The sequence below is a fragment of the Aythya fuligula genome, chromosome 2, assembly GCF_009819795.1.
Source record: "Aythya fuligula isolate bAytFul2 chromosome 2, bAytFul2.pri, whole genome shotgun sequence".
Taxonomy (NCBI): Eukaryota; Metazoa; Chordata; class Aves; order Anseriformes; family Anatidae; genus Aythya; species Aythya fuligula.
In genome coordinates, this window is record NC_045560.1 from 43,233,432 (window position 1) to 43,255,711 (window position 22,280).

A 22,280-nucleotide genomic window follows, 5' to 3' on the forward strand; every position below is an offset into this window, starting at 1 on the left:
ACAGCACGGCAACTCTCCGTCTGCCAAGTGCCAGACTGGAACTGTGGGACTTGGCAACTCAAGGCAAAAATCATTTCATTTCAACACAGTGTTGAAGCCAAGCCCTGAAATAACACAAGTGTCTTGAGTTGACAGTGTGTTTTTGTGTTTTAACTCCTTATCAATACTCTCAGTTCATTACAGCCTCGTGGCTTCCCCATGCCAACACTATTTGCCTTACCCACTATTAAAGCTAAACACTGGATGTAACTTTTCCTTTTTTTTTTTTTTTTTAATGTATATATATATTTTTTTTTTATTTTTTTTTAATTGCTTCCACAGTGAAAAACAGGTCTATGCCCTCCAGGTACTTCTGAAAACAACAACAAAATGCTAAACAAAAGAAACCTCAAGATAAAAGATAATAACTGAAGAGTGTGTGATATGACCTCTTGTGTACTTTTCAGTGTTGGCCATTTATTAAATATAATCGCAATAATACTACGTATCTGAATTAAGCTAACTTTCAAAAAGTAACATAACTTGGACTCGGTACAGATGAATCTAAAATAAGGATACATGAATACATACATCTCCTCCCTTATAATGAAGAATAAGAGCTAGAGATATTAAACAACAGTCACAATATCTAGCTGCTTAATATGGCAGTTTTATAGCAAATGATTACTGAGTACTAAAGACAACATGGTTTTGTGAATCAAGCAAAGTATAATAGATGAAGACCATTGTCTCACAAGTAATTTAACAATTTATTTTTTCTGGTTAATTTTGTGTTTTACGGTTTTCATCTTTCTGGTAAAGCAAAAATACCAAAGTAAATTCAATTTGTTTGTTTTTGTGTAAGAGCATACTTTTATTTAAAATTTTCAATTAAATCAAATGTTAGTTTATGATGAAAATTCTCCATGCTTCATTTCAGAAGCATTAAAATAAAGGGTTTCAACCTCATTTTTTCCTCCTGAGCTATTCTGAAGATGAAATGTGATGAATTAAGCATGAACTGGCATGTCATTTTCATATACATGTTTTTCAGAAAGAAAAATATTGACATAAAAATACAACTTTAGGACATTTGGATTCAGTTTCAGAATATACATGTTGTCTTGGGCAACTTACACAATGCTTGTGTCCCTCAGGCCTCTTCAATATAAGCATCTCTTGCCTACTTACCCTGCAAACTGTTTTTGCATAAAAAACTTAAGAGCTAAAATTATGTCGCTAACTATATACTTCCTAATACAATGAAGTCCTCACTGCCACTGGGAATTTTGAACAGTGGAGTCTGTAATAATACTTCTGCACTAATCCAATGATAAAATTTGAGGGACAGGTGAGAGAAAAGAGCCTCTAAAAAAAATAAATTTGCTTCAGAATAAATGTATGAATGTAACTCTATTTCCCAAGGACAGATATTACTCAAAACCCTTTAGACTTGCCACATTTTTCCATTATTTAAAAAAGAGCTGTCTAAAGATCCAGCAGGTTTTGCCAAAATACTTCATGGTAGGTTTGGATTTCTACAGAGAATCTGTGTTCAGATACAGGGTATAGTGGGAGCTGCAGAGAGCCATTTCACAGGTCCATGAGTGCTCAGCTCAGTACAAATTAAACTTGCAAGAAAAAGCTTTGACATTTGAAACCTACACATGGTTCCTGCCAGACTTTATGCTGTGGGAAATCAAAAGCTGCAGACCTCTATAACATCCCACATGCATTCATCTTCAGGTTTGCCCCAGATACAACCTTTTCTTTTATCAGCTGTTCCCAAGAACGCAAGCATCTGTTGTTGTGGTCTAACAAGAGAGCTTCTGCAGGGAAATTTGTCATCCAACTTCTCCATATAGCTTTGATATTTCATATCATTCACTGATGACAAACTCATTGCACCAGGGCTCCATCAGATAGGCAAATATAATTTTGCAGCCATTGAAAAATAAAGTTCATTGTTAGAAGCTCTAAAATGAATACAAAAGCTTTTTTGTTTTTACCTCTTCTGAAGTGAACAGGACTAGTCTTGGCAAACCTGAAAGCCCTTTTTCTTTTATCTCAGGACAAAACTTGTATCTTGCCAAATTCATAGCATACATATTAGAAACAGAGCCACCTGCCGAAAGAGAAATACATTTATCATATTAACCATAATTCTAGCACATTTCTGGTGTCTGAGTACTTGACATATTAGTATGCACCCATAATAACTTAATTCCTCCCCAAAAACCTGCAGATATAAGAACTGTGGGCTCTTCAGCATGAATGGAAACAGCTGGTTTGAATACTTCTTGGAGGTATTTCCTAAAGAAGTAAGGATTAAAGTAGTAAGAAGTAAGAGCAGCCCTCCCTGGCAGAGAATACCCTGCAACAGGGTCTTCTGATAGACACTAAAGCAGCACCAGCACAGCTGCCTATACTGAGCTCAACTGTGGCTGTACCTAACAGAGTCTAGATCTCTCAGGCAGCCAGAGTATTATGAGAAGAAAATTGAGAAAAAAAAATTAGAAAATCCATAGGGAGTCAGATCTGAAAGGTCTGCAAGGTATGATTTGGACAGGTTTTATTTACTTAAAAGAAAAAGAAAACAAAATAAGAAAAACCTTACATAAAATTAGCATTAAAAAGTACAATTTGTTTAGCCATTGGCAGTATCTTGTTAAGTTTGAATTAAGCACTTCTGCATTTAAAGCAAGGATTCTACTGAAAGTACACATCAAATCTGACATAAAAAATCCATATTAATATTTTTTTTCCACAGATGTTCCAGGGGATTCCATTTTATTTATTTTTCTACCACTTGCATGTCGGACTGAATTCCTGGCCTTGTTTTGTGTTTTTTTGTTTTTTTTAAGGGTTGGCACTAAGTTCATTTCCTCATTTAATTTATTTTCCCATCCCCAACTTAGATATGAAAGCTTCACATCCAACATAACTTAGAATAATATCATTACACTTAATTATTTCCAGGTACGGGATTGGAATGCTGCTTTTCAGAACATTTGAAAACTGTGGCCAATCAAGAAGCTTAAGAAATATTTGTTTGACTGGTCTATTTGTAACATTTCAAAAAAACTAACAAAACTCAAAGAAATCAAACTCATGACAAACCCACTAAAACAAACTCTGGCTCCCACATGTGATACCCAGGATACACACTTCAGTGCCTCTAGGCACCACTGCTTGGTGTCTAGCAACTACATCAGCTCCGTCTGTCAACCAGTGACTCAGTCCAATAAAGCTGTTGGTATTATTGTTATGAAGTTCAGGAAGGGCTTCAGTTGCAAGCAATTTATTTCCACACAATTATATTTAGAACAGTTTTCATTCAGATGCTGATCGGATTCACATTCTATTAGAAATACCTAAAACAAGCCTGGATGTCATAGTTTTATCTGTGCATCACTGAATTTTGCATGCGTTTTCAAATGGCCTACACAAATCAAATGTCCACTGAATTACTATATTAGATGGTTTATCATTACTCATCCTGAAAATATGTATTGTTCTTACCTGGATTAAATATGCCATCACCTTCTTCCCAGCCTATGAACTCAATCATTTTCTTGATGACTGTCTCTTCCACTAACAGAAACACAGGGGATACTTCATATGTATATCTGAACAAAAATAAAAGCATAATGATTGGTGTTAAGATTACACAACTCATGCTACAGAATCTTGCGAAAATTAGAGGTTTCTTTATTAAAAGCAGACCACCATCAGCAGTAAAACTCTAAACTAAAAACACCATGGATCTGACACAGAAGAGCAATTGTTTAGTTCCTGACAGCATCACATTGACAGTTCCACTCTCAAAGTAATACATCTGAGTTTGATTTTAACATAGGTCACAATGCTTAAGCTTCAGCTATAATGATCTATTGCAAGCAGCAATCACATTTTTGTTTAGGCTTTATATCTGCAAGTAAATAGTAGACAGGTAATCATTTGCATTCAGCTCTGTGCAGTGTGCTTCAAAGGAAGCAAACAACTGAGTAAGTTTGATTAATTCATTTTTATATTTTTTATGCACTAAGTAAGAAAAAAGTCTAGGTTTAAAAGTGTTGGAAAAAAGACCTCTCTTCTTATGCCCCAATTCACAAACTAGGAAAATCATCAGCTTAGCCAACTTTCCGCTGAGCTATTCAGCCAATCCAGACTGTATTCTTTCCCAAATTCCTGCACAATTCCTACCTTCTCCTCTATAACACTGAAAAACACAGAAAACAGAAAATGACTGGGGGAAGGGAGGAAGCTGTTACTTCAAAAAGCATGCTAGATTCATCATTAAGAGTACAAAAAACTACACTTACACACTTGGGTTCAATGCTTCGGTAATGAAACGAGCCACTAATGAGTAATAATCTATTCCAGCATACAGCTGATTGAAAAATCTTGGATGACCTGAAAATATAGATGAAAAGCAAGCAATGACAGAATGTACATGAAAAGAGAATATATCACAGGCTCTCTCAACTGAATGCCGATCACTGCAAACCACAATTCGTTCAGTATTTTTTTTCAATTCTCTCAGTATTTTATGGACATACTGTCCTTTCTTCAGGAGAGACAAACCTTTGAAAGTAAAAGTCGCAAGCCTTTTCAGGTCTCAAAACAAGGTTTGAAAGACGTAAATAGAGCGCAGAATGAATGTGGGTTATTCACAAGTTTTACAAATCAAAAAAGAAGTGACTGACAACAGAGTATGCACGGTGGCCTTTAACAGCAGTCTCTAGAGGCTGTGATGGACATTCAGAGACGTTTTGCTCAGCAGTAGAATATGGGAGCCTGCCAATCCCAGGCAGCTGTGCCTGTGCTCCCACCAGAGACTCAGTGTTGGTATAGGGAGGCAGTGTAACAGTCTGGAAAAGCTTGCTGCAGACTTAGAATGAGAAGCTGAGAGGAATTGTTTACCTGCCTCAAAACACTGAGATATAACTAAATTATGAGAAAAATCTACATTATTGCTGACTATACTAGCAAGTCAGTTCGGCAATGGAGTCACCATCTAAATTTTAATCCACTGCATAGTACTCCTACATGCAAAGTCAGATAAACTGTATGGCTCTATGCATATTAGAGCTGAGACTTCAATAAATGCTTATACTTAGATTAAAAACTATTTGCACAGCAAATTTTTCATATTTAATATTCTTTCCAAAGTGACAGTGCAACAAATGGAAATTTGAAGTCAATTTACAGAAGTGAGATAAACAGAATGTCTTCCATTAATTCAGTAATGATATCTGCATATTATTAGTGCACTGTCCCTTTAGATCAGTATTAGTACTTTTCTATGGTTTTCAAAGGCATAGGTTCACCTTCAAAATTATTTTATGGTTTTACTTACTGTAGCAACAGTGACTGTAGCAGGGAACGTGCCCTGGAAATGCACAGCTATTATATCACATGTCCTTCTCACTTTCCAATATACGCCCTAAGCTGTGTCGCATCTGAAATCCTGAGCTTCTGATATAGCACACTACTTCCTGAACAGATGTTATTCATCCCTCTTTTGCTAAGATTGAATTGTACTTCACATGTTGCCGAAAGGTTAGCTGTAGAGAACTAATCTTGCAGAGATGTCATGTACTGTCTCTAAAACACTGCAGGCTCTTCTTCTCACAGAGTCTGGAACAGGAATTACTGCCTATCAGCAAATTAACATCCTATAAGACTATTGCTCCATAGAAAGCAGTAGTAAATGCAGGATAATCATCACTAAGAGTGCATCCTTATTTGTACAAAGGTGACTCCACTCATGAAATTACATACAAAGGTTTTTCTCTTATCTACTTTGTTAGACTGTTATATCATACCTGTCTAGGCAATTTTCACAAGACTTCAAAAGGACAGAATCTACCATGAACAACAACGGCATTACAGGAATTAGCTTTTGATTAGCTTCCTTTGATTATACCTTTTAGTAAATCATAGACACCTATGGTGACTAGCATTCAGTCAAACGACTGAAACCCAACCAAATATTTGCATGCTTGTAGAGGCAAGTAGAAAGCAAACATTTAAACCCCTGTTTTTTCTGGAAGATAACAGAACTTTATGAGCATTATCCTAGGTTAGCATACAACAAAATTAGACAACACTAGAAATTGCATTCCTACTGGTTTTGACGCTGTATTGTATAACATCCTGGCAGAGTTGCAAGAGTTTCTGATGAGATTCTCCAGTGTCTCTCATTTCCAGATCAAGAATCTTCTTCAGTGTTTCCGGGGCCCGCCATTCACAAACCTAATGATAGGTAGGAGGGAGACACCAGCAGTGAACAGGTTAGCTAAAAGGAAGTCATAAAGGTACCAGGTAAGCACCATGTTCAGCACTGTTTTCCAGAACTGCCCATTGGAGTGCAGCATGCCACCAGATAGTGCTTTACCTTTTCTGTGACATCATTAGCTTTCTGGATCACTTCTTCCATGATAATCTTACAGGCCTCTTCCACAAACTTCTCTCCTGCTTTTGAGTCCATTATTGGACCATTTAGGATGACCCCATCCACCAAGACAGCATTCTTTTTCTTCTGGAGCATATCCTGTTTGCAAATATCAACTGTAAGACAAAAAGCTCTGCGTTAGACAAGGCCTGGGCAACTAAATCATAAAGTACTAAATATTTGTTCATTGCTGATCATTCAGTGAATGTAAGGAAAAGAACACATGGCCTTTCCACATGTACAAAAATCCTAGATTTTGGTGGAAAAATCTTTGGAAACATCACAAGCAAATTGCCTGTATTACTTGACACCTAGACTAGTACTACATACCATATAGCTGGCTATTACTGTGTATCTGCTGCTTTCTCTAGCATATGAAAGCATGCAAGGCACTTTCGAACCTGGGAAGAAAATGCAGTTCTGGCTTAGAACATGATACAGCTGGATAAACAGAAATGAAGTGAGATAATAAGCACTTTCCTCAGCTGAAAACATCTCCCTGCACATCAGCCCTCAAGCTCCCCCTTTCTTACATGATGTAACTTCCCACATCTTTCTGCTCACCCTTCCCACCAGCCAGTTCTATCGCAGAGTCCTCTATGTCTTTTGCAAAGCTTCATTGACCCCACCTCCACAAAGAGAAAACCTTTTGAGATTCCTATCACTATCACATAGCTGCTCTTCTCTTTTCTGTCCTTACCCTATTAAGTGACCTGAGCCACCTGTTAACTTGCTGTATTATCCTGTGTATTCACTTCTCCACTGGTGATGACATCCCTCACCTTTATCCATGAGATGTACTATCCTGATGTGTTGCATAAACACATGGCTACTCCCTCCTTTACGTTACTTCTGAAAGCACATCCAGGATGCTTATACAACACTGGACAACAGAGGCAACTGCGTATCTATTTCATGTATTGATTGCATATGCTGAGATCAGGACTCCAGCTTTAATCAACGTGAGGATAAAGACGAAAGTGAGACATTAGGAGATACCAAGAGAACAGACATTTGAAACAGTATAGCGCTGAAAGGAGAAGCGGTAACTACCACATCTGAATTACCTGGGTTACAGACAGCATCTGTATGAGCTTGCCATAGAATAGCTACCATCTGTGTAGCCAGGCAGCACTGCCTTGGAGGGTCTTTTTGAGCCAAAGCTCCAGTGAAGATGTTGGATGGGTAAGGATGTATGTAGGAGAAAATTCTATGCCCAAAACAACTTTACCATCTGCTTTGCTTTTTCCTCCAGTTGCAAAGCACAGATGAAAGGGAGCTTTTTCACAGGTCTAAACAAACAATCGAGTTTCCAGAAGATTGCAAGACAGTCTGACACTCATCATGCTCATCATAATTACAGTTTCTCATCTCCAGGATATAGAAGAACAATGTTTCTTGTCTGGAAAAGTGAAGATCTTCGGAGTCCAATGGCTGAAAGAAACCCTGTTAATCCCATGGTAACTCAGAGTAGCTATTCAGTTTACTTTCACTTGTTAGGACGGATATTACAAATGAAATTCTAGCATAGGATGATGAATGATACACCAAGCCTCTGCATTTCCAAAATTGCTTCTATTTTTGATCCAAAGGAGAAATATTTTGATGAACAGAACTTTTGTATATTACTGTAGAAGAGGCATATATGTTCTTGTGGGACAGATACAGAACTAGCAGGTAAACAACATTCCATCTTCATCAAGCAAAGAGGGAAAATCCTTGTCGTGGTTTAACCCGGCTGGCAGCTAAACACCACGCAGCCGTTCGCTCACCCTCCCCCCTCCCTCTCTGGGACGGGGGAGAGAAATGGAAAGTGAAGCCCGTGAGTTGAGATAAAGACAGTTTAATAAGACAGGAAAATAATAATAATAATAATAATAATGATGATACAATGGTGATAATACGAAAGTAATAATAGTATGTACAAACAAGTGATGCACAATGCAATTGCTCACCACCCGCTGACCGATGCCCAGCCTAACCCCGAGCAGTCCGGCCCCCTCCCCCCGGCTAGCCACCCCTATATATTGTTTAGCATGACGTCAGATGGTATGGAATACCCCTTTGGCTAGTTTGGGTCACCTGTCCTGGGTCTGTCCCCTCCCAGCTCTTACTGCACCCCCCAGCCTGCCCGTTGGCAGGACAGAGCAAAGGCTGAGATGTCCTTGGCTTAGTATAAGCACTGCTCTGCAACAATTAAAGCATCGGGGTGTTATCAGCACTCTTCTCATTCTAAGCCAAAACACAGCATTCCACCAGCTACTAGGAAGAAAATTAATTCTGTGCTAACTGAAACCAGGACAATCCTCTACATCAGAGAGCTCAGTTCTGAACATCATGATTCCTAGCATACCACAGCAGGGGCATCGTATAGAAATTGCAGCTTTAAAGTCTTAGAGGTCCCTCTCTGAGAAGACAAGCTAGTAGGCCAACTTTACAAGACCTAAAACATCGTGTATTAAGGAATGGGAAGAGACCAGGTCTTTGGGCAGGCAGAATAGGAACCATTTTTGGATTAAAAGTCAAATCTTTTATGTATAAACAGCTTCATAAAGTACTAACCAGAGCTTAATATAAACACAGAAAAACTCAGTCTTACCATCTGGAGATCACAGAAGCATTTAGGTTGGAAAAAACCTCCAAGATCATCAAGTTCAACCATCAAGCTGCCCTACCAATTCCCATCACTAAACTATGTCCCTTCATATCACATCCAGAAGTATCTTAAATATCTTCAGGGACAAGGATCCCATCACTTCCCTGGGCAGTCCACTCTAATGGCTGACCACCCTTTCCATGAAGAAATTATTCCCCATGTCCAGTGTAAACCTTCCCTGGTGCAACTTGAGACTGCTTCCTCATGTTTTATCACTGGTCACCTGAGACAAGAGCTTGACACCCTCCTTGCTGCAGCCTAGTTGTACAGAGTGATGAGATCTCCCTTCAGCCTCCTCTTCTCCAGACTACACAACTCCAGTTCCCTCAGCCACTCCTCATAATGCTTGGTTTTTAGTCCCTGCACCAGCTTCACTGCTCTTTTCTGCACACACTCAAACAACTCAATACCTTTCTTATAGTGAGGGGCCCAAAACCGAACACATTACTGGAGGTGCAATCTCACCAGCACTGCGTACCAAGGGATGATCACTTCCCTGGTCCTGCTGACTACGCAATTTCTGATGCAGGGCATGATGCCTTTGGTCTTTCTGGCCACCTGGGCACACTGCTGGCTTATGTTCAGATGCTACCATCTCCATGTATGTCAATGGTGTTTTGTTTCTATGAAAAAGAGGATAAGATTTGAAAAATACTATATGGGAGATTATAATCTCTTGCAGAGCACAGATACTAGTACTAACTTTTTTCTTTTTTTCCTCCAGAAATCTCCCAAAGATGTTGGAGCAAGAGAGCTTACTAACTCCTCTTTTTCCTCTGCTGCACTCTCCAGTCTCTGCTAAAATCAGAGCTATGTAAAGGCTTTTCTTTGGTAACTCCATCAGCACCAGTTTTGACATGTTTGCATAGCAAGCAGTTACCAGTGCTTCCATGACTTTTCATAGAATTCCTCTAAGATCATTGCAAAGGAAACACTGAACTTAAGGTTGCTTTTTTTCCTGCCAGGTCTTTAGGATGATGGGTCTAACAACAGCTCTGTATGTTAAGCAAATCTATTAACCTTTACACACAGTTTTACAGTCTCCAGAGGATACTCTGTGGAGCCTCAGGAGGAAGACATCCTCTGGGAAATGGGTGACAGCCCACTCCTAACTCCCAAAGCATCTGTGTTGGACCTCAGACACAGTCTTTGAAAGAGAAATGCAAAGCAGAGGGGTCAGAAGGAAGGGAGGGAAAAGAGCCTTGATTTCAACAGCAATTTACCTGTGTAAGGCTCTAGTAAAGAGCTGGGGACTTAGCCCACATTACAGTACATGAAATAATACACCTTGCAGCTACTAAACAAAAAATAGTGAGAAAATGGTAATCACCATTTCAGTCTGAATTTGCTGAGTTAATTCCACTCCACAACATAGTATAAGGTTATTAATGGAAAATAATAGAAACAACTGTTTCACAAATCAGCAGCTAAATTGGGTGCAAGCATAAACATTTTCTGAGCTAAAGGTATTCAGGTTCTGCAAACTACTGTTGGATAAATATACTCATGATTTTACTGCAAATCCTATGATACTTAATCCTCTACTTATAACAGTCTGATTTCCAGAGTTCTAATGAGAATCTTAAACTCCTCTTTGCTCAAAAATGAACTTGTCTCCTCTTACTTGCAGCAAAGACCTTGAAGAGGCAAACCAAGTGGATGATACAAGTCGAAATTTCCAGAACAGAGCCTATTGTTTAAATTGCTTTTCTTTTTAACCATATTTTTTAAAAAGGATCCCATGACCAATTTATGGTTATCAAGAAACATTCAAGTTTCACTTCTCATGTCACGTTACTCAAGTGAAATGACATGCCTTCTCCAAGTACAGCATCCAAACATTCACACTATTTTTCTAAGCTGATAATTTACTGTATCTTTATCAAATAAGAATAAAATGCTTATAAAAAAAAATCAAATATTTTAGTTCATTTGCATATCTTTGTCTCAAACAACACCTTACTGCATTAAGGGAATGCAGCCAGTCATCTGTTCCATGTGGAGCCCATATGTACCTTTTTTTGTTGTTTATGAACAACATGGTATGCAAACAATCTATATTGCTTGTGGCAGCAACAAATATATCTTTTTCGTTTAAGATTACAGAAACAGACTCCTAAACAGACTCAGAAAACAGACTTCCAGGAAGTGTATCAAAAGCAATTTCTGCCAAATGGCTCCAGGCTTGGAACAGAACAAAAACTTTACCAAATGGAAGTGTCTTAAATCAGAGATTAAGGATTATTGACTGTTTAAGATATCCTTCTGCAAAAGAGAAGACTTGATCCTGCTCCAGTTTAAGGTAATTGGAGATTTAACCACTGGCTTCACCAAAAGCAAAATCAAGCTCATAATTCTGATTTTTCATCCTGAATAAAATATTCTATTACAGAAGCTTAAGGATTCCCAACTAACATTTCATTTTTAAGATCAATATTATTTTCCCAGCAGAAAAGAAATTAATTGGAGCTGAAATAACGCACAGAAAAATAAATATTTTTCAGATGTTGCCCTATCAATATGTAAGAAACAAGTACTTAAAAAGCTGTGTGTGTTTCTGTAAGCATATAGAAACTTTCTCTGCTACATTCTTGCACTGTAAAAAGGAATTGTAGCCCTGCAGTTGGCACATTCTGACAACATTGAGGGAGCACCATAAAATGCCTAGAAAGCTTTACTGCTCATAGGGAGGTGACAAAAACAGAAGGGGGTAGTTGTGAAAGAGTGGCTTGTGCTTGAAAGCAAGAACCAAATCCTATTCAGTTTATACTACTGGTACCACTGGCTGTTCAAGTGAATGAAAAAGGCTGACTTCGACCAAAGACTGGCTTCTGCTTTGTAACAAAAGCAGCAACAACTGCCAGCATCAATCAGAAACGGATTTTACATTTTTCATCCTGCACGATCTAGCCATGCTTCTTCACTCAAAAGATGTCAGTCTTTCCTTTCAGTGTGTCAAGCAAAAGAAAACAAGGGAACTTCACCACTGGGACTCCATACCGCCACATTTAATATATTATTACGGTGCTGTATCATGTATCGGGATATTAAAATGCAAATTTGTCTCATTATGCAACTACTAGAATCCCTTGGCATAAGTAATCTACACAGACACTTCTTTAATCACTGCTACGGATATCTCTAGGACTGAAATAAAGTCACTCCAGTTTTAAGGCAGATGCAGTGTTTCTTAGCAAATTGATTTCTCAGGTCTGCTGGCAAGTAAGAGAGATGCAGCTATCTAGAATCCAGTATACAAGTTGACTTGGTGCCCTGGGAAAGACCCACGTGAAAACATATATATGCACAGGTGTGACAGGGCTCATTGCCTCAGCATGGTGTCCTCCTGGATGGTAGGTTTACAGACACAGCCTGTGGACAGGGAACAATTTGGGTGCTTCCATCTTGAGGGTCTGCAACAGCTGTCTGCGCAGGAATCCTCTGACCGTGAACGTGCAGAAATGACCTTTATAGAGCAAGGTCTGAGGAAGACAAAAGCACTTGTGTCTGGACTCAAAGGCCGCTCAGCGGACTCTGAGCACACCGCTAGCGCTGAATGGCATCACCACAACGAGCCCTGTTCTCCACCCCATGCCTGAACTTCCCATTCCTAAAGGAAAGGCTGGGAGATTAGAGGGAATCTTGGAGATGGGCACCAGCAATGGACGTCTCACCAGGACACACTACAACAAAAATTAAAAGCAGACAAAAGGAACAAGAATTGGGAACCTTTATGCAGGCAAACCTCAGGAAGAGATGTTAATATTAAAATAATGACATTTCAATTCCTCACCGACTAACTGAAGGAATGATTCATGCTGTAACATTTCCAGTCAGGAAAAAAAGCAGCATCTAGTTGGAATTCACCTTGATCCAAAGCTGGGGAATGGCAGATGCCAGCTCTGAAATGGAAATCCTAACTCCCTGACCCCAACAAAATTCTCTTAGCTCACATTTTCAAAATTCTAACACCTGTCAACAGAGTAGAGAGCATCTGATACATTAAACAGCCTTTATTTTAATTAAAAGTTGTTTATTAATAAGGAACTTTTCATGCCCTTTCCTTTTTCTGCAGGGAAGTGGCTATTTTTGCAACATTCAAGTCAGACCTGGGCACCGTGCATGGGATACAGGGTTAGCAATGTCAGGGAGAGGAGTATGAATGCAAATGACTAATGTGTGTGTGACCCACACTGAATGTAAAGAATCCAATCTCTGCTTCCCACTGGAAAAGATTGAAGTGAAAATAGAAGGGTTATTTTTTTTATTTTTTTTTTCTTCAAATGGAAGTCCTGCAACTTGATTTAAAAGAGTGTATGACAGCCTGTAATTTCATGCAAGAACTATATTTTTAGTCATAACATAAACAATTTTTAATGCCAGTCTTTGAAAATTCAACTAAGAAAGCGGTAATTTACTAAAAACTGAGTTGTCTGGGATTCAATGCAAGTTAAATGTAAAAACTGAAGAAGAGTAAATTTATTTTTAGAAAGTTTTACTTCTACATTCAATTTGCAGTCAAAACTTTTCCCCCCTCTCACTTTTTCTTAATATCATAAACACTTCCACATTTTGTTTCCTACAAATAATAATAATAATTGTTCACTAATTTATGTCTACAACATTGCTCTGAGATACACCCTTATTTACTACCATAGGAAATGTAGTGCATTGTAAATCAGGATGTAACTTTCCAGCCCACCAGGTCCTCTGAACCAGCTCCCATGTAGACCTTCATAATTTATTAGTATCTTATGTATAGCAAAGTAGTTCAAACCTCGTTCAAAACAAAGCAATCTACCTCATGCAGACCTGTTCCTTCAGCAGCATCCTTACTGTGCTATAAATTCACGTTTTAGTTCACTACTCTTTCCCTGTTCAGACCAGCCCAAAGTACTCCAGGTCACAGACCCATTGGTCCTGCTCATGCAAGTTGGTGATAATATTTACTTTCTCTTTAACTTTCCATTGTATACACTGACAATTCCCTAAAGGCAAATGCAGTACAAAAGAAAAACATACAGCAACAGCACAATAGTGATTTCTGACTTTCAGACAAGTGTCAGAGCTTTTTAACATGATATATTGGCATCAAAGTGGGCTCAATAGTCCCCAAATGATAGAGTACATGTTGTGATCATATGCCGGGATCGTTCTGGGTAACAACTTCCACCAGTCAGGTCGGTTCAGCACAGCAACTTTATTAGAGAAATCTATTAAGGTGTCAGTTTAATTGTTTAGCAACAAGCAGCACGCAGTAGTTACTAATCTGCGAAGATTAATCACTATTCCATGCTAATGCTAATTTTATCCTTGGCTTACCTTCCAAGGTCCAGAGAGCCACTCAGTGCCAGGGTAGTTTCCTTAGCTGGCATCCCCAGCGAAGGGGAGATCACCACCTCTGCAAGCCAGCTGCCCCAGCCTGGTTATATGCTGTGCCCGTTATCATCTGTGGTCAAGTGCTTCACAACAGTTTGTTGGCAGTTTTAGATTTTCTAAAACTGATATGAGTGCATCTTGTGCAAAGACAAAAGAAGTTTTCGCCACATGTGTTGTGAGGCCAGTTCAGCATTGACTACAGCCTAGGTTACTACCGAGTCAAACCTCTGGCAGTTCTGCTGTCACAGGATGTCTTGTCCCTCCACTTTGGGTCTGCTTGAGAAAAATAAGTATAAGAAGCTCAATAGACACAAGCTGTCTTGCAGTGTAACTAGGAGAGCAATGCCAAGAACCTTGACACAACTTTTCTTGTTGAGACCTTGACATCTGCCAATGGATAAGATCATATTTATGAGGCTTTTCGGCTTGCATAAGGTGAGATGCGACAAAGGACTGGGGCATCCTAGCCTTAGAGCTGAAAATTGTTCCAAATCATCTAGATTTAACCAACTAGAATTGTTGCTACTTCCCTGACAAAAGAGCTTGGTCTCTAAAAACTGCTTTCCTCATCATATTTGTGGCACTGAAAAGAAAAAAAAAAAAACTCTGGTCCGATGACTTATTCTTTAAAGACACCTCTATTTGCCAACGCTCAACAAGCTCTTCATGAGGTAAAATCAAGACCACATATACAAAAGAAATGGCAAAAGAGATGGACATACATACATTTGAACCAGGTGAAAATCACTACTGAACATCCTTTGACTAATCCTATGTTTTTCAACAGCAACCATCAACAGAAGGAACCTCCACTGACATGTCACAAAACCACCACTTACCTTTTAAATTTATTATTCCCTCATTGCCCATGTATAATCCCCATAAAATAAGACGACTTGTGTGCACAGAGGGAAGAGAAAAAAAAAAAGAATGGGAATGGCCTCAATTTAGCCATGTCCCCGTGGGTCTCCTTAAGCCATCAATGCTTTACAAACAATTACCTCCAACAACCTCTACAGTTTTTGACAAGACAAAGTGAAAAGGAATGGAAGAAAATTAGCTCTTGAGTTTTGCTCAGCCTAAAGAGGTGGTTTCTGTACTCATCTGGGATGAACATCAGGACTGACTAGCATGAATCTGACCATGTGGGGAAGAAAAAAGAAAAAAAGAAAGAGAAAACAGACAAATACAAAGGGATGTATTTCCATGTGTCCATTTCTCACATTTGCACATGTGCTAAATGCTTATGGAAATACAAATGGCCTTAACAGAAGCAGGCAGCTTGATACAATAAAGGCCAGGGAAATTAAGGCACATGCAATCTAAGCTGTCTAATAGGCAATAATAGCTGAATCAGTATGAATAAGATTCCTCCAATGCATTAAGAAGTTATTTATACAAATGAAAATAATCACAATTAAAAGATGCCTTAATGACGAAAGAAACATTATTTTTGGAACTTCTCAAATATCAAATTGAGCTTCTTTGCTAAACATTAACTGCCAATGACATTCTTACTAATTTTACTCCTGCAGAATTACTTTAATTGATACTAGCTTTATTTCTTGCAAATTTATGTTTCCCTTCGTCTCAAAAAGTGACATTCACAAAGATCCTAGTATCTTTTTTTTTTTTTTTTTTTTTTTTTTTTAAAACCAGAGCAGATCTCCAGGGCCAGGAGAGACCCTATCCCTCTGCTCTGACTAAAATACTACCCCTAGTGTCACATTACCCAAGCCTTAAAGTCACCCTAGTGTTCTACCACGCTTCACATTACACCTGCTTGAGATGGCAACGTCTTACATGAAATAAATGTTTGCTGACGCATCTCCCCATTCTGCTGGCAGACTCAAGTCACGTAACACCCCAAACATGCCATATACACGCACTGAGAAGCCAGCAATTCAGAAGTTAAAAGGCAGCATATTGCACAAATGCTGTCTGCTCCCTTCCTCTTGTGGTTTCCAGCTCTGACTCTATTTGCTGTACTTGATGAACTAGTTACAACTTGAGACTCTGCTTAATAGACTCAGCCTTTATGCCCCACAAGGGAACATCTCATGGTTGTTTTGTTTTGTGTTGTGTTTTTTTTTTTTCTCCTCCCCAAATACAGAATGCTCCAGGCTTTCTCCATGACAAAACAGCCTTAGAAAGTTACACTGATGCCAAATGACTGCAGGATACATGCAGTCAGGATCTGCTTCTGCAGCTAGCTAGGAGTGGGAACCTGCAGCTTGGTCCCTGCTTAACCAAGGGGCTTTGCAGTTTTTGGTGTTAGTGGAGACATGGCCTAGAGTCCTCTTACTCATCCCTGTGCAGTCAGTAAGGCTGCCCTTGCGGATAGCACTGATAATGTCAGAGAGAAATTGGGCTCAATCAGCAACATCCAAGATAAACCTCACAAGCGCACAATTTCAGATACATTAAGGGTGTTAAAATCAATGTCACTCCCCAAGAGCACTCCCACTGCGTTCACAACCAGAGCACGGATAACTCTGTGCACGGGGAAAGCACATCCATGTCTCATGGCTCCACTGCAACTGTGTCCCTTTGCCAGCTGCTCTAGTTAGCACAAAACAAACCCAACACTACTGCTGCAACAGGCACGTGCCCTTCAGTCATTTTCTCCCTGATGTTTTTCTGTGCAGACTTAGCAAGATCCAGCTAAGAGTACATAAATTGGTACCAAAAGAAGAACGACTGCACATAAACCACAGATCTTGCTGGGTAGTTAAGTGCAGGTTCATGCTTGCTAGAAAAAAAGCAAGATCTTCCCTTCTCCAACAGCTCAGGATAACAGGAGCAAGACCTTTTCCCAAATCACCTGAGTTCAGGAACAAGGCTACAGACAACATCCCCAGCAATGGCCACAGACCAGCGCAACTTCCTTTACCACCCCACCTATGTGGGTTTTATTCACCAGACAGAGCCTGGCACAAAACACAGCAAGTCACCAAGGCAAAGGGAAGAGAAGACAGGGAGAATAAAGCATTTCTGATGAGGGGGAGCATGCTGCACTTACAGGTACTACTGATGAGGAAGGTAATAAAAGAGTGAAGAACCTGCAGTAAGGGAGGGGATTTGATTATCGCTACACTCAGTTTACCAACATAAGCAGTTTGTTTTGGAAGGAAATTAAGATTTTTGGTAGCTTACTTTGGGCAATATTTGCACTGTTACTGAATGGAAAGGCATACTGGGATCTTTGGTGTTGTGTAAGAGGATATTAATATGAATGGTACTGGAAGGCACTTCTGGAGCTGCTGCCATTCACACAGCACCACTACTGCTACATGCACAGTACAGGCTTACGTTACTGTGCACTCTAGCACATACCTTACTGCCTAAGAAAATTGTCATACAATGCTACAAAGCTCATTCACTTACAGCAAATTAAGCTAAAAGGAAATTATCTCTTGAATACTAAGTTTCTGGAGCTTTCTTTCAAATACATTCATTTATTTGGAGATTTTCCACCAATAGAGTTCTGCTGATTTACATCTCCCATAAATGCAAGACACTAAACTTTGGGGAATTATACTAGGAGACTATTCCAACTTAGGAGTTAATTTTGTTGTTGTTGTTCTTTTAAAGTCTCATCCATGCTTAGCATAAAACTAAAAGAAACTTAGCAGACCCCAAGCCTTCTTGACCGTTTCCATAAGAGATTCCCAATTTGCGATAGATGGACAAGCTCTTAAGAGCATCAATCTTGCAGGAGAGGACACAGCCACCTGCAAACGCTTGTACTGTTTTCTGGCTTAGCAACAAGTTTCTACGCTACCAAGGAATTCCTCATTTTTTAACCTTGCAAGTAATGGCATATCTGCAGCTGAGGCGTACCACAGTTTAGCCTCTTATTTTCCCAGCTTCTCCAGAAACCTCATTATTGCGCTAGCCGTAGGTTTTTCACATTCCCAACTTCCACTAACACACGGCCAACTTTTATTTTTTGTTACATAATAACATTAGATCTCCCTGCTAACGCAGGTAAGCAATTTAACTTGCTAATACATTTCTAAAAGGGGATTAACTTCTTCCTTCCTGAGACTGCTTGCTCCAAAGCGAATCACCGTAGCGCCATGCCTGTTTTATTCTGGCGCCTAAAAAAATTTAAATTAAAAAATATATATATATTAAAAAAAAAAAAAAGCACGAGTCTTTAAAGATAATTTATTTCAACAAAAACACTGTAACACAGTCTTTGCAAGCATTACACCTTCCTAAAGCGTTTGGACGCGTCTCTGCAGCACCTCAGCGAGGGGAAGCTCGAGGGAGCGATGCAGCAGGCGGGCAGCCCGGCTGCCCTTCCCCACGCACCCCCGGGGGAGCTCCCGGCCCCTCGGGAGCCGTGCACGAAGCCCCGACCCCCTGGCACCTCGCCCCCAGCCCCACCGAAGCGAAAAGGAGAAGGGGAGAGGGGGGACAGAAGGGCGGCTGCGGCCCCGCGGCGTTTACCCTCCATCTCCTCCAGCCTCCCTCCGTGCCGAGCCCTCCTGCTCCTCGCTGCAGCCGGGACCGGAGCTTGGCCGCGGGGCTCCCCTATTAATACCCGCAGCGCCGCTGGCCCGCCGCCAGCCGCCGCCTTCTCTGAGGGGGGGTGGCAGAAGATGGCGGCGGGGCAACGGCCCCTGAGGGAGGCTGCGGCCCTCAGGGGAGCGGTGCCGAGCTCCCCGCTTGGGGCCGGGAAGGGGAGAGGTGGCGCAGAGCCTCCTGTGCCTCAACCCAAAGCCACCCCCGGTGCCCAGTGGGGCTGTGCTGTGTGTTATTTTGGGGTTTTGGTAAAATGGGAATGGGTGGTTTGGGGGTGTCGGGGGACCCAAGTTAGTTTCGGTTGGTTTGACCTTTCTGCCTGAGGTAAAAAAGCTCTGCTGAGGCACCCGCATCTACCTCGACTACTTCAGTCAACATGAGAAATGCTTGAATCAAATTTGAAGAGTTACACCACAATTAAAACATACTAATATCAGTCTCAGCCCCTGGCTGACTCCTCGATGCCAGCTTGCACCAGAGAAGCTGCAATAGGTAGGATGGAGGAGTTTTGAACATGCATGAGCCGTCCTTCCTCCTGAAGGAGGGAGATTGCTGCTGATGGTGACTCAATTGCTCTCCGAGAGCCTGGCCCCCAGAGGAGAAACCCTCCGGGTGGATGAGCGGTGGTGCTGGCACAGGGAAGCTGGCTTTGCTGCCAAGCCTGCACAATTGTGCTTACGCACCGTGGCTAATCAAAGCCCTGGCGTGGCATCCACAGCCATCACAAGCTATTTTCAGGCCTCCGTGTGAATTGTGGCTGACCTCATTATTCCAGTTTATCCCAGGGCATGAACCCTATTCAACACTATACATGCATTTCTAATTCTAATCCCTTTAGTTCCTGATAACTACTACCATCATATATAATATATTCAAAAAAACTTTCTTTTTGACAGAAGGTGTTAGCGCTGTAGTCACAAGAAGGTCTGAAAATGTCAAAAAATTAACTAACAGAGCCCCCAAAAGCCCATTTTTCATTAAAATTCAGGCCCAGTTCAAGTTTGGCAAAGATTTTTGGAAGCTACTGAAATATTCAGGCGTGAATTAAACATTTATTCACTTGTAGTATCCTTGTTTTCCTTCTTTGTGAGAAAACAAATGTAGCCCTTGTCTAGATTCAACTGCAGCCTGTACCAAGTCATTAATAACTTCTACAAGTTGCAGAAGGTAATTTTGTAGCCCTATGGATATCCTACGTTGCAAGAGATAAGTACTTGAACCTCATGGTGATAAATAGAAATGGTAGATAACACTAAATTAAAAGTTACTAGTTGCCTGGGAACAAGTGATCTTGGCCTGATTACATTCACCGTGGGTAAGTGAAGGACAACCCCAATCAAAACTGTGTATTTCTGCTGCTTCAAAAGAGCTAATTTCCTCAAGCTGAGGAGAACACTGAGGGGAACTGACAAAGCAAATATATATACATATATATATGTATATATATTTAGTGAGATCACCAAGAGAGGGACTCTCTTAGAGTTTCTATTAAATGTCCAAAACACTATGATTTTGCAATCACAGAAGGCAGTAACTTTCCCTTTAAAGCTCAAAGGTGGCAGTCAGAAATAAAATGAAAAACAAAGAGAAATTATAGAAATTAGAGTGGATAGAAATTACAAGTTACAATATCAAAAATTGATAAGGGAAGTTAATAGGAGGAATCTGCGGTTGTAAGAGCTAAAGACAAATGAAACATTTTAAGTGCGTTAGAAATAAGAAAAAGGTGATATTGACCCATCAGTAAATGTAGTTCCCAAGTGATTTTTTTTTTTTTTTGCTGATGCAGGAAATGTATGTTTAGAAAATACTTTGGTACTGCAACAGAAACAAGCACATGGATCTCCTAGGGCCTATGAAGAACTGCTCAAGCCTGCTCGTAATTAAGAAGGATAGGAGCCATGACCATTCCCTTACCACCAAACTTGGATAATTTTTACTCCCCTGCTGGTGTTTTAATAGACTTTGGAATACTTTTGAAATTCCAAAGTGGTGCTAATGTTATACCAGCAGTCAGAAAAGGACAAGTGACAAGAAAATACAGGCCAAAATCAGAATCCTTAATAGTAATGTGAATAACACATTTAATTTTAAAAGGTCTCAAAGAAAGGAACAGAAATAAATCCAGTCTTTTTTATGAAGACCAGGTCTCATCAAACTTTTCTAAATTTATTCTTTGATGAGATTGCTCATTTGGGTGAGTGCATATTGATGATTTTAGACTTTTATGACAGTATGGAAGAAAATATAGTACCCCATGATATCATTAAAGTACACGCTAAATTGACTAAGACTTGCCTAAATGACTAATTACAAAAAGTAGCTGACAGTAAGGAACCTTCATCAAATGGGAATGCTTCTGTGAAAAGGTGGTCACATCAGAAAATGGTGTAAAGATGAGAGAAATTGTAAGGGTAATAAGGACTACGTAGCCAGGTGAAATAATCTGAATTAAATGGCAAACTGGGCCTAATCCAATAAAGTACACTTATAGTTAGTAAATCCCTATAATAAACATGAAGGATTGTAGGTGCTGTGTGTTGAAGGGAGATTGCACTTGCTGAAAATGATTTAGGGCTTGTAGTCACCAACTCATCGTAAATCCTCACTCTGACAGTGTAACGAAGGATTAATCTGCATCAGGGGAGTAGGAAATAGGGAGATAGTTTTATCTCTGGATATATCACTGATGAGACCAATCTTGTATGCTGTGTTCCTGTCCATGTTTTGGAAAAAAAAATTACTGAAAAATTACAGAGGAGGCAGATTAAGAGCTGAAAATGGGATCTGAGAATTGAAGAAAAATGCTGTTAAGTCAAACTTAAACAGCTCAATCTGTTTATCAGATCAAAAAGATTGACTTGATTACAGCATATAAGTACCTCTGTGGAGAAAAAATACAGGAGTCTGAAGGGCTCTTTAATCTAGTGGAGAATGGCATAACAAGAAGCTGTGATAGAAGCTGAAGTCAGATAAATTCAAATGAAGCACTCTATTTTTCTTCTTAAATTGACAGTATGTCACTGGAACAAGCTAACGAGGGCAACAAGAATTTTTTAATGTTTTTATGTCTTCCAACCAGGACAAGATGCCTTTCTGGAAGACAGGTTTTAGCCAAGTGCAGGTTACTGCCCTCAGTGCTTGTACGTTTATGAAATTTAATGACATAGGAGACAGAGGAGATTGGACCATATAACTAAGTGATCTTCATTGTTTCTTGTTATACTAAGTAAATATAAGAAGAGGTGGCTACCGGTGAGCATCTGCTCAAGA

The 22,280-nt window shown here is 39.9% G+C and overlaps 1 protein-coding gene across 2 annotated transcripts in view; it reads right to left on the reverse strand.

The window, feature by feature from the left end:
* Positions 1–22,280, reverse strand: part of GADL1 (glutamate decarboxylase like 1) — a 121,999-nt gene that overhangs the window by 62,772 nt on the left and 36,947 nt on the right. The window contains exons 1-6 of one of the 2 annotated variants that reach the window (XM_032183192.1): positions 18,933–18,987; positions 6,383–6,555; positions 6,114–6,240; positions 4,305–4,395; positions 3,502–3,608; positions 1,989–2,104 (exon numbers count right to left, since the gene is read on the reverse strand). In XM_032183192.1, the coding sequence (XP_032039083.1) occupies positions 1,989–2,104; positions 3,502–3,608; positions 4,305–4,395; positions 6,114–6,240; positions 6,383–6,555; positions 18,933–18,939 (621 nt within the window). In that variant the 5' untranslated portion in view covers positions 18,940–18,987. Of the gene's footprint in view, positions 1–1,988; positions 2,105–3,501; positions 3,609–4,304; positions 4,396–6,113; positions 6,241–6,382; positions 6,556–18,932; positions 18,988–22,280 lie in introns of those variants that run through there. The other variant, XM_032183193.1, reaches the window with a different exon arrangement.